Consider the following 12,118-nt stretch of genomic DNA (forward strand, 5'->3'; position numbering starts at 1 on the left):
GGTTTGCGGCAGGCACAGTGATGAATAAATGCGGCCAGCACCCCAATGACAGATGACGACAGCGGATCTTTACATCCCGCTGTGTAAACGGACTACGCCACTGTTAAAGCATGACGTGGCGGACAATTCGCCCTCCAGCGTGAATCCGAGCAAACCCGAAGGTTTAAAGCTTCGCGGAATTCGACACCGTAACCGCAGGCGCCGAAGCTATTTTGAACCTTGTAGGCTACGGTATACACACGGAAGCGGTGCAGGAAGGAATGCAACTCCTTTCGGAGAAATAAAACAACGACGCGTTAATATAATTATAAATAAAAAACAACAAGGCTGTCGTGTGGACTGCGGGTAAGTGTTACTTAAGAACGACACCGGCGCTTTGGGGTGCTTTACATGCACTGTAAACGAAACACTTGCGGATATCGGGTAACAGACCGATATTTTTAACTAGTAGAAGTTGTGAAATTCAAATAAAAGTAAACAGCGACCCTGACATCCCTCCCAGTGTTATTGTCATGAACAGACGAGATGACCGTGACAGCGAGTGATAATAACACGGAGAGCGGAGCCGGGCAGCCCGGTGAATCATCGGCTGTTTTCGTTTGCAGACTGTTTTTGTTCTTTTTTATTATTATTATTATTATTATTATTATTATTATTATTATTGATAATACGGCTTCCTTCCTTGCCCGCAGTGCACGAGTCGCACATTACGTCGTTAAATCTGCATTTGTTAACCTGTAAGACATGTCCACGTTTAATTGAAGTGGCGTCGCAGATATCTACAAGCACCGGCACTTCCAGGTTAATATGAGATTCTAGAGCACACGAGTACCCGTGTGATTGCTGTGACAGATAAAGCCATGTAAAGAGACGATAGCCACAGGTAAAGCACGCAGACTCCCTTCCAGGGTTCACTGCAGGGGTGGAAATAAGACTCCTATTGCACAGCACTTCCACCCATTCCCCAGGGTTTACTTCGTGTTTCATCAGCCCCAGTGTGTGCAGGTAACAAGCGCAGGTGTGTCTTATTGAACTGCTAGTAAAACCAGGAGTGGATCACACTGCCTGTACTGTGATGTCTTCGACAGACTGGATGCTTAGCCAGGGCTCTCAGTTAAACCTGCCCGTGGCTCAGTCTGCGACGCAGTGGTATCCCCATGCCTGTGTGAATGGAGCAGTACGATTGTGTATTCAGATTCTTCACAGGGAAGTGGGTGCAAAATCTAATTGTCCTCATTTTCTTTGTGGGAATCGGAAGACTCGCTCGGACGACGAGCTTCCGTTGAGGAGATTTGGGATGAACGATTCCTTCCGCTCCGGATCTCTCTCCTGGATTTACAGAGACGAGAAGGCGCTGGATTATAGCGGGCCTGACCGGATCAGAACCCGCTGCGTGTGAGACAGAGAGACAGGGGGAAGCAGACGAACACTGAGACGGGTTCTGTGAGCCCCAGTGTGAGTGAGCCCCTGGTTCTGTGTGCCCCAGTGTGAGTGAGCCCCTGGTTCTGTGTGCCCCAGTGTGAGTGAGCCCCTGGTTCTGTGAGCCCCTGGTTCTGTGTGCCCCAGTGTGAGTGAGCCCCTGGTTCTGTGAGCCCCAGTGTGAGTGAGCCCCTGGTTCTGTGAGCCCCAGTGTGAGTGAGCCCCTGGTTCTGTGAGCCCCAGTGTGAGTGAGCCCCTGGTTCTGTGAGCCCCAGTGTGAGTGAGCCCCTGGTTCTGTGTGCCCCAGTGTGAGTGAGCCCCTGGTTCTGTTCGGAGCCCCACGATGTCCCGCAAGCAGGCAGTGAAGCCGGGCCGCCCCCACAGGAAGTGCTCTGTGGAGAGGAAGCGTGACGAGCGGGCGGTGCGCAGAGCGCTGGCGAAGGAGCGCCGGAACCGAGCGCAGGGGGGCGGGGCCGACGAGGACGAGGAGGAGGAGTTTGTCAGCTTCACCAATCAGCTGCAAGCACTCGGCCTCAAACTGAGAGAGGTGCCTGGAGACGGGTACGAGAGAGCAGCAGCTCATTCTCTCTCTCTCTCTCTGTCTCACACTTTCTTTCTCTCTCTTACTCTCTCTTACTTTCGCTCTCTCTCTCTCTCTCTCTTACTCTCGCTCTCTCTCTCTCTCGCTCATTCTCTCTCTCTCTCTCTCACTCTCTCTCTCACTCTCTCTCTCACTCTCTCTCTCTCTCTCTGTCTGTCTCCTCATACCTGCTGCTTGCTGTCAAGTGAATGTCAGAGGCAGACACAACCCCTTCCTGTTTGTTTCAGTGCTGTCCCTCATCGCTGTAACCGCCTCTCTGTTGTAATTCTGCGAGTCAGCGGTTGCTGTGGTAACGCTCTCTCTCTCTCTCGGTTGCTATAGTAACTGCCTGTTCCGGGCCCTGGGGGACCAACTGGAGGGCCACTCCCGGAACCACCTGAAGCTCCGGCGCGAGACGGTGGAGTTCATGATCGCGCAGCGGCACGACTTCGAGCCCTTCGTGGAGGACGACGTGCCCTTCGAGAAACACGGTGAGGACAGAGGGACGCCCTGGACAGCCTGACTCCCTCGCTGCACCCCCCGACTCCCTCGCTGCACCCCCCGACTCCCTCGCTGCACCCCCCGACTCCCTCGCTGCACCCCCCGACTCCCTCGCTGCACCCCCCGACTCCCTCGCTGCACCCCCCGACTCCCTCCCTGCACCCCCTGACTCCCTCGCTGCACCCCCCGACTCCCTCCCTGCGCCCCCTGACTCCCTCGCTGCACCCCCCGACTCCCTCGCTGCACCCCCCGACTCCCTCGCTGCACCCCCCCGACTCCCTCCCTGCACCCCCCGACTCCCTCGCTGCACCCCCCGACTCCCTCGCTGCACCCCCCGACTCCCTCGCTGCACCCCCCGACTCCCTCGCTGCACCCCCCGACTCCCTCGCTGCACCCCCCGACTCCCTCGCTGCACCCCCCGACTCCCTCGCTGCACCCCCCGACTCCCTCGCTGCACCCCCCGACTCCCTCGCTGCGCCCCCTGACTCCCTCCCTGCGCCTCCTGACTCCCTCCCTGCGCCCCCTGACTCCCTCCCTGCGCCCCCTGACTCCCTCCCTGCACCCCCTGACTCCCTCGCTGCACCCCCCGACTCCCTCGCTGCACCCCCCGACTCCCTCGCTGCACCCCCCGACTCCCTCGCTGCACCCCCCGACTCCCTCGCTGCACCCCCCTGTCCCCCTCACTCCCTGTCCTTGTCTTGCAGTGGCGAGCCTGGGGAAGTCCGGTACCTTCGCTGGGAACGATGCCATCGTGGCCTTCGCCCGGAACCACGGGGTCACCGTGGTGATCCACCAGGTCAACGCGCCGCTGTGGCAGGTGTGTGTGTGTCTCAATGTGTCTGTATCTCTGTGTGTCTCAGTGTGTGTTTTGTGTGTCTGTGTGTCTGTGTGTGTTTTGTGTCTCAATGTCTCTGTGTCTCTGTGTGTCTCAGTGTGTGTTTTGTGTCTCAATGTCTTTGTATCTCTGTGTGTCTCAGTGTGTGTTTTGTGTCTCTGTGTCTCTGTGTGTCTCAGTGTGTGTTTTGTGTCTCAATGTCTTTGTATCTCTGTGTGTCTCAGTGTGTGTTTTGTGTCTCTGTGTCTCTGTGTGTCTCAGTGTGTGTTTTGTGTCTCAATGTCTTTGTATCTCTGTGTGTCTCAGTGTGTGTTTTGTGTCTCTGTGTCTCTGTGTGTCTCAGTGTGTGTTTTGTGTCTCAATGTCTCTGTATCTCTGTGTCTCAGTGTGTGTTTTGTGTCTCTGTGTCTCTGTGTGTCTCAGTGTGTGTTTTGTGTCTCAATGTCTCTGTATCTCTGTGTCTCAGTGTGTGTTTTGTGTCTCAATGTCTCTGTGTCTCTGTGTGTCAGTGTGTGTTTTGTGTCTCTGTGTGTCTCAGTGTGTGTTTTGTGTCTCAATGTCTCTGTGTCTCTGTGTGTCTCAGTGTGTGTTTTGTGTCTCAATGTCTTTGTATCTCTGTGTGTCTCAGTGTGTGTTTTGTGTCTCAATGTCTCTGTATCTCTGTGTGTCTCAGTGTGTGTTTTGTGTCTCAATGTCTCTGTGTCTCTGTGTGTCTCAGTGTGTGTTTTGTGTCTCAATGTCTCTGTATCTCTGTGTGTCTCAGTGTGTGTTTTGTGTCTCTGTGTCTCTGTGTGTCTCAGTGTGTGTTTTGTGTCTCAATGTCTTTGTATCTCTGTGTGTCTCAGTGTGTGTTTTGTGTCTCAATGTCTCTGTATCTCTGTGTCTCAGTGTCTCACGGTTTCTCCTCCTGTTTTATGATTGGCTCCACCCAGATCCGGGGGTCGGAGAAGCCGATTGGCCGCGAGCTGCACATCGCCTATCGCCATGGCGAGCACTATGATAGCGTGCGCAGGATTGGAGACAACTCTGAGAGTCCCGCCCACCTGAGGACAGAGGTAGAGGGGAGGAGGGAGCGGGGAGAGAGGGTGTGTGTCACATTCCCAGGAGATGTGAAGTCAGCCATGTGTGTTTTTTTCTCTCTCAGACTCTGAGTCGCGGTGGGGAGTCCCAGGTGGATCGGAACCGGTACCGGCCCGCGAGCCCAGCTGGGGGGGACCCCAGGGGGGAGGTGTCGGAGTGGGGGGGCTGCACGGTGAGTGTTTCGTTCAGTCTGTGTTCCGGGTGTTTCATTCAGTCTGTGTGTTTTGTTCAGTCTGTGTTCCGGGTGTTTCATTCAGTCTCCCCCCTCCTCCAGGACACCGCGCTCATCCTGCAGAGTCTGGAGGCTGTGAATGATAACATCGAGACAGCAGTGAGCTCGCTGCTTCAGGGCCCGGGAACACACAGGCACAGTGAGTCAGCGGCCAGCTGTCTGTGTGAGCGTGTGTGTGTGTGTTTGTGTCTCAGTGTGCGTGCGTGTGTGCTGCGTGCGTGCGTGTGTGCTGCGTGCGTGCGTGCGTGCGTGTGTGCTGCGTGCGTGTGTGCTGCGTGCGTGCGTGCGTGCGTGTGTGCTGCGTGCGTGTGTGAATGCGCTCCTGTATCGCATGTATTGCTCTGCTCTGTATTGTATTGTATTGTATTGTATTGTATTGTATTGTATTGTAATGTAATGTTGTGTCCCTCCCCTCGGTCCAGCCCCCGACTCGGAACTCCAGGGGGGGCTGTGGCAGGACTCCGGCTCGGGCGCGCGAATCTTCGGGAGTCCTGCAGAGAACAACCGGACCTGCGGAACCAGAACCGAGTCAGAGGAGACCAGCGCTGCCAAGAACAGGAGTGTCAAGGTGAGAGAGAGAGAAAAGCAGAGATCCATTGAAGACACAGAGAGAGGCTTGAAGCTGAAATGTTTGCCAGAGAGTTTTGGCAATACCTGAGCGCTCTCGTCATGCCAATAAAGCATTTTTGAATTTGAATTTGAATTTGAGTTTTATTGAGTTTCTTTTAGTATACCAACAGAGCTGTACCATCGTGTGCACAACTGTACCACACTGTGCAGTGTTTTTACTGTACTATACAGTGCAGCGTGACTCTCTGTGCTGTACCGCACTGTGCAGCGCAGCCTGACTCTCTGTGCTGTACCGCACTGTGCAGCGCAGCCTGACTCTCTGTGCTGTACCGCACTGTGCAGCGCAGCCTGACTCTCTGTGCTGTACCGCACTGTGCAGCGCAGCCTGACTCTCTGTGCTGTGCCGCACTGTGCAGCGCAGCCTGACTCTCTGTGCTGTACCGCACTGTGCAGCGCAGCCTGACTCTCTGTGCTGTGCCGCACTGTGCTGCGCAGCCTGACTCTCTGTGCTGTACCGCACTGTGCAGCGCAGCGTGACTCTCTGTGCTGTACCGCACTGTGCTGCGCAGCATGACTCTCTGTGCTGTACCGCACTGTGCAGCGCAGCCTGACTCTCTGCTCTCGGCTCCAGGTTTCCAGTAAGCAGCGCAAGGAGCAGCAGCGGCTGGAGAAGAAGAGTCGCCAGGAGGAGAAGCACAGACAGAGAGCCCGGGAGAACCAGAACCAGAACCAGGACCAGGACCTGGACCCAGACAGCGGGGTCCACCTGGTCAGGACATTCTCCACACTCAACATCTAGCTGAGCCCTCACCCTGACCGACAGCCCAGGGGAGCTGCTGTGGCCTGTGATGACCTGCGCAGCACGGGCACTACAGGAATTGTGGGGGCTGTAGTTTCATTAAGAGGTCTGTGTGTAATAAAACTCCAACTCCCATGCTCCTCTGCTGCAGAGGACATTCACAGCGGTTTCTGCTTTTTTTTTGTTCTTTTAGACGGGGTCATTTGAAATTGTTTTGTTTTTGATCTGAGTGTCTCACCTGGTGAAATGAATATCAACAGTAATGACATGAATAAATGGAGGGATGCCTGCAGAGGGCAGTGTGGAATCTATTCATTGTGTGCAGAACAGAGGAATGCATAAGGTCAGTTTTCTACTGAACTGTACAGTTCTGTTTTAATCAGACTGGAAGAGCGGATCTGCCCCATGCAGATCTGCACAGAGTATTCAGTGCTGTGTGAGGCGTGCCCCATGCAGATCTGCACAGAGTATTCAGTGCTGTGTGAGGCGGGCCCCATGCAGATCTGCACAGAGTATTCAGTGCTGTGTGAGGCGGGCCCCATGCAGATCTGCACAGAGTATTCAGTGCTGTGTGAGGCGGGCCCCATGCAGATCTGCACAGAGTATTCAGTGCTGTGTGAGGCGGGCTCCAGGCAGATCTGCACAGAGTATTCAGTGCTGTGTGAGACAGGCCCCATGCAGATCTGCACAGAGTATTCAGTGCTGTGTGAGGCGGGCCCCATGCAGATCTGCACAGAGTATTCAGTGCTGTGTGAGGCGGGCTCCATGCAGATCTGCACAGAGTATTCAGTGCTGTGTGAGGCGGGCCCCATGCAGATCTGCACAGAGTATTCAGTGCTGTGTGAGGCGGGCCCCATGCAGATCTGCACAGAGTATTCAGTGCTGTGTGAGGCGGGCCCCATGCAGATCTGCACAGAGTATTCAGTGCTGTGTGAGGCGGGCTCCAGGCAGATCTGCACAGAGTATTCAGTGCTGTGTGAGACAGGCCCCATGCAGATCTGCACAGAGTATTCAGTGCTGTGTGAGGCGGGCTCCAGGCAGATCTGCACAGAGTATTCAGTGCTGTGTGAGGCGGGCTCCATGCAGATCTGCACAGAGTATTCAGTGCTGTGTGAGACGGGCTCCAGGCAGATCTGCACAGAGTATTCAGTGCTGTGTGAGACGGGCTCCAGGCAGATCTGCACAGAGTATTCAGTGCTGTGTGAGACGGGCTCCAGGCAGATCTGCACAGAGTATTCAGTGCTGTGTGAGGCGGGCTCCAGACAGATCTGCACAGAGTATTCAGTGCTGTGTGAGGCGGGCTCCATGCAGATCTGCACAGAGTATTCAGTGCTGTGTGAGGCGGGCCCCATGCAGATCTGCACAGAGTATTCAGTGCTGTGTGAGGCGGGCTCCATGCAGATCTGCACAGAGTATTCAGTGCTGTGTGAGGCGGGCTCCATGCAGATCTGCACAGAGTATTCAGTGCTGTGTGAGGCGGGCTCCATGCAGATCTGCACAGAGTATTCAGTGCTGTGTGAGACGGGCTCCAGGCAGATCTGCACAGAGTATTCAGTGCTGTGTGAGACGGGCTCCAGGCAGATCTGCACAGAGTATTCAGTGCTGTGTGAGGCGGGCTCCATGCAGATCTGCACAGAGTATTCAGTGCTGACACAGTGGGGTCAGTGTGTGTGCGTGTGCGTGTGCGTGTGGCATGCAGAGTGGTTTCATGTTAACATGATATTTTGCAGGGGCTCGATGGAATGCTGTAAATAAATCCGGAGATCTCTTTCTAACTCTCGATTCAACTTTAATTCTTTGTTATTTTTTTGGAGAAAAACTGCGACTAGTTCAAGGCTGAGACAAAATACACCCCCCCCCCGGACCCCCTCTCTTCAGCTTGCTTTGTCCCTCCCTGGACCCCCTCTCCTCAGCTTGCTGTGCCCCTCCCCAGACCCCCTCTCTTCAGCTTGCTGTGCCCCTCCCTGGACCCCCTCTCCTCAGCTTGCTGTGCCCCTCCCCAGACCCCCTCTCTTCAGCTTGCTGTGCCCCTCCCCGGACCCCCTCTCTTCAGCTTGCTGTGCCCCTCCCCGGACCCCCTCTCTTCAGCTTGCTGTGCCCCTCCCCGGACCCCCTCTCTTCAGCTTGCTGTGCCCCTCCCCGGACCCCCTCTCTTCAGGAGGTGCTTCAGCTTGCTCCTCAGCTTGCTGTGCCCCTCCCCAGACCCCCTCTCTTCAGCTTGCTGTGCCCCTCCCCGGACCCCCTCTCTTCAGCTTGCTGTGCCACTCCCCGGACCCCCTCTCTTCAGCTTGCTGTGCCCCTCCCCGGACCCCCTCTCTTCAGCTTGCTGTGCCCCTCCCCGGACCCCCTCTTTTCAGCTTGCTGTGCCCCTCCCCGGATCCCCTCTCTTCAGGAGGTGCTTCAGCTTGCTCCTCAGCTTGCTGTGCCCGGCCGCCAGCACCAGGGGGCTGAGCGCGATGAAGAGGGAGTTGGAGAATGTCGCGATGACCACCAGGTACTCCCCGGACGGGCCTCGGTTGTAGTTGTAATAATTCAGTGAGACCAGGCTGGTTCCCCAGGGAACGATGAACAGGACAATCAAGAGGAGGATCACCTGAGAGGACAGGGACAGAGTCACAGCAACGGGGACACAGGGACACAGCACAGCTCCATTCAATACAGTGCAGCACAGCTCCATTCACTCAATACAGCGCAGCACAGCTCCATTCACTCAATACAGCGCAGCACAGCTCCATTCACTTAATACAGCACAGCTCCATTCACTCAATACAGCACAGCTCCATTCACTCAATACAGCACAGCTCCATTCACTCAATACAGCACAGCTCCATTCACTCAATACAGCACAGCACAGCTCCATTCACTCAATACAGCACAGCTCCATTCACTCAATACAGCACAGCTCCATTCACTCAATACAGTGCAGCACAGCTCCATTCACTCAATACAGCACAGCTCCATTCACTCAATACAGCACAGCTCCATTCACTCAATACAGCACAGCTCCATTCACTCAATACAGCACGGCTCCATTCACTCAATACCTTCGTTACAAAGTGAAACAGACAGAGCTGCCAGTCTGACCTTGGCTGCCTTGCGCTCGGCTGGCACCCTCCTGGGCAGGCTCTCCTGGACGGCGCCCACGCTGCGCCCGTGCATGCCCAGCCGGTACAGCGTGGCCAGGTTAGTGCCCAGCATCAGTATGATGGGCAGAGCTTCGTGCACCACCAGGGACACTGTGGCAAAAGCCAGCCCGCTGTACCGAGAGGGGAAATTCCACACGCAGCCCAGCAGAGGGCGTGTGGTGCTGCTGATCACCATGAGGGTCTGCAGAGAGGAGAGGGAGAGGGACACAAAGAGGAGGGGACACGATGTACCTCGTTTGGACTAACTGATCTGTTCTTAATGTTAAATAAAGCTGGACAGTAACGGCGTGCCCAGCGCTGCGGGACGAGAGTCTGAGGATTGAGACTCACCTCAGTGCTGTTCAGGCTCCCCCTGGTGGAGAACATTAACAGCGGCAGGGAGTAGATCAGGTTGACGACCCAGACCAGCCCGATGACCAATAGGAGGCGCCGCAGCTCCTGGGAGGCATGGCCGGGGGCGAGGCCTGCGGAGGGGGCGGGTTTGTTCCGGCGAATCACAGCGAAATGAAACGCGCTGAGACAGAACGTCATCCAGACATTGACAGAGCGGAACCACACCCACAAACACATGAAGATCTTACACCAGCCCTGAGACAGGAACGCCTGCAAGGGGACAGGGGACAAGTCAGCATGCGCACAGACAGGAGAACACACACCGAGACGCACACACACACACCGAGACACAAACACACACCGAGACGCACGCACTGACGCACACACACCGAGGCACACACACACACCGAGACACAAACACACACTGACGCGCACACACCGAGACATTACACACCGAGACGCACACACACACACCGAGACACACACACTGACGCACACACACCGAGACGCACACACCGAGACATTACACACCGAGACGCACACACACACACCGAGACGCACACACCGAGACACACACACACACACCGAGACATTACACACCGAGACACACACACACACCGAGACATTACACACCGAGACGCACACACACACACCGAGGCACACACACACACACCGAGACGCACACACCAAGACATTACATACCGAGACACACACACACACCGAGACACAAACACACACTGACGCACACACACCGAGACGCACACACCGAGACATTACACACCGAGACATGCACACCGAGACGCACACACACACACCGAGACGCACGCACTGACACACACACACCGAGACATGCACACCGAGACGCACACACACACACCGAGACGCACGTACTGACACACACACACCGAGACATGCACACCGAGAGACACACACACCGAGCCACACACACACACCAAGACATTACATACCGAGACACACACACACACCGAGAGACAAACACACCAAGCCACGCACACACACCAAGACATTACATACCGAGACACACACACACACCGAGACACAAACACACCGAGCCACGCACACACACCAAGACATTACATACCGAGACACACACACACACCGAGACACAAACACACACTGACGCACACACACCGAGACGCACACACCGAGACATTACACACCGAGACATGCACACCGAGAGACACACACACCGAGCCACACACACACCAAGACATTACATACCGAGACACACACACACACCGAGACATTACACACCGAGACATTATACACCGAGACACACACACACCGAGAGACACACACACACCAAGACATTACACACCGAGAGACACACACACACCGAGACATTACACACCGAGACACGCACACACCGAGACACGCACACACCGAGACACACACACACCGAGACACGCACACACCGAGACACGCACACACCGAGACACACAGACACCGAGACACGCACACACCGAGACACGCACACACCGAGACACACAGACACCGAGACACACACACACACCGAGACATTACACACCGAGACACGCACACACTGAGACACGCACACACCGAGGCACGCACACACCGAGGCACACAGACACTCTCACACACACACACACGCACACACACCCCTACCTCCATGCCCAGGCCTGAGAGGAACAGCAGGATGTTTCTGAAGAACGAGACAAGCAGGTTGGACAGCGCCATGTTGAGCAGGATGAAGTCAGACTGCTCGATGGATCTCTGCTGCAGGAACCCCCAGGACAGGATCCCCGCCACCAGCACGTTCCCCACCACGCCCAGCAGCACCAGCAGCCCGTACAACGAGCTCTGAGTGAACACCGAGCGGACCATCCCCACAGCGCCCGGGGGGCTGCGTGCGAGTCTCCCTCCCTGCCTCACGCTCTCTGTCGCTCTCTCACTCTGCCTCGCTCTCTCACTCTGTCGCTCTCTCACTCTGTCGCTCTCTCTGTCGCTCTCTCACTCTGCCTCTCTCTCACACTCTGTCGCTCTCTCTGTCGCTCTCTCACTCTGACTCGCTCTCTCACTCTTCCTCCCTGTCTCTCTCTCTCTCTGTCTCTGTCTCTGTCTCTCTGTCTCTCTCTCTCTTCCTGCTCTGTGAGTCTCCCTTGTCTCTCCTCTCAGTCTCAGTGTCACCATGGCACATTTTAAAGTCTGGAGCTCGGTGACGCTCTGGGGGCTGAGAGAGGGGAGGGGGGAGAGGAGGAGGAGAGAGGAGAGCAGGGGAGAGGAGAGGAGAGAGGGGAGAGGAGGAGCACAGGGGAGAGGGGAGAGGAGTGTTTGGAATTGAGGTCTCACTGTCAGGCAGAGAGGGAGTTTCAATGCCCCCTGAATTAAGGGAAGTATTTGTGTCTAATGAAAATTTCTGCAGTTTAATTATCTTGATAATTAATTGTGCTGTGGCTTGTTTCCTTGTTAATGAATTCCTAGGGCTGTAATGTGCTGAGTGTTGAGATGGGGGTGCAGTGTGGCCCCCCGGGGTTAATTAGCGGTCCCTATGGCCCTGCGGAGCCTGATTCCGGTGTGCTGGAGACTCACGCAGGGGAGCCCCCATTGCAGCATCCTTCAGCAGCCCTGTCCTTATTAAAGA

General features: G+C 55.7%; 2 protein-coding genes across 2 annotated transcripts; one reads left to right on the plus strand and one right to left on the minus strand.

The window, feature by feature from the left end:
* The first annotated feature begins 94 nt into the window (after positions 1-94).
* LOC117411659 (OTU domain-containing protein 3) lies at positions 95-6,308 on the plus strand. Its single transcript, XM_059020173.1, has 9 exons — positions 95-345; positions 1,259-1,980; positions 2,342-2,490; positions 3,205-3,317; positions 4,268-4,390; positions 4,480-4,587; positions 4,690-4,786; positions 5,070-5,215; positions 5,849-6,308. The coding sequence occupies exons 2-9, from the start codon at positions 1,763-1,765 to the stop codon at positions 6,014-6,016; spliced, it is 1,122 nt and encodes a 373-aa protein (XP_058876156.1). The 5' UTR covers positions 95-345; positions 1,259-1,762; the 3' UTR covers positions 6,017-6,308.
* Positions 6,309-8,369: 2,061 nt separating this feature from the next.
* On the minus strand, positions 8,370-11,361 carry LOC117968617 (olfactory receptor class A-like protein 4). Its single transcript, XM_034916392.2, has 4 exons — positions 11,143-11,361; positions 9,493-9,765; positions 9,101-9,343; positions 8,370-8,609 (listed from the first exon to the last, which is right to left on the minus strand). Exons 1-4 carry the CDS (start codon positions 11,359-11,361, stop codon positions 8,370-8,372), a joined length of 975 nt encoding a protein of 324 aa, XP_034772283.2.
* Between the last annotated feature and the right edge of the window lie 757 nt (positions 11,362-12,118).

This window comes from Acipenser ruthenus, unplaced genomic scaffold (genome assembly GCF_902713425.1).
Source record: "Acipenser ruthenus unplaced genomic scaffold, fAciRut3.2 maternal haplotype, whole genome shotgun sequence".
In the NCBI taxonomy this organism is placed as follows: domain Eukaryota; kingdom Metazoa; phylum Chordata; class Actinopteri; order Acipenseriformes; family Acipenseridae; genus Acipenser; species Acipenser ruthenus.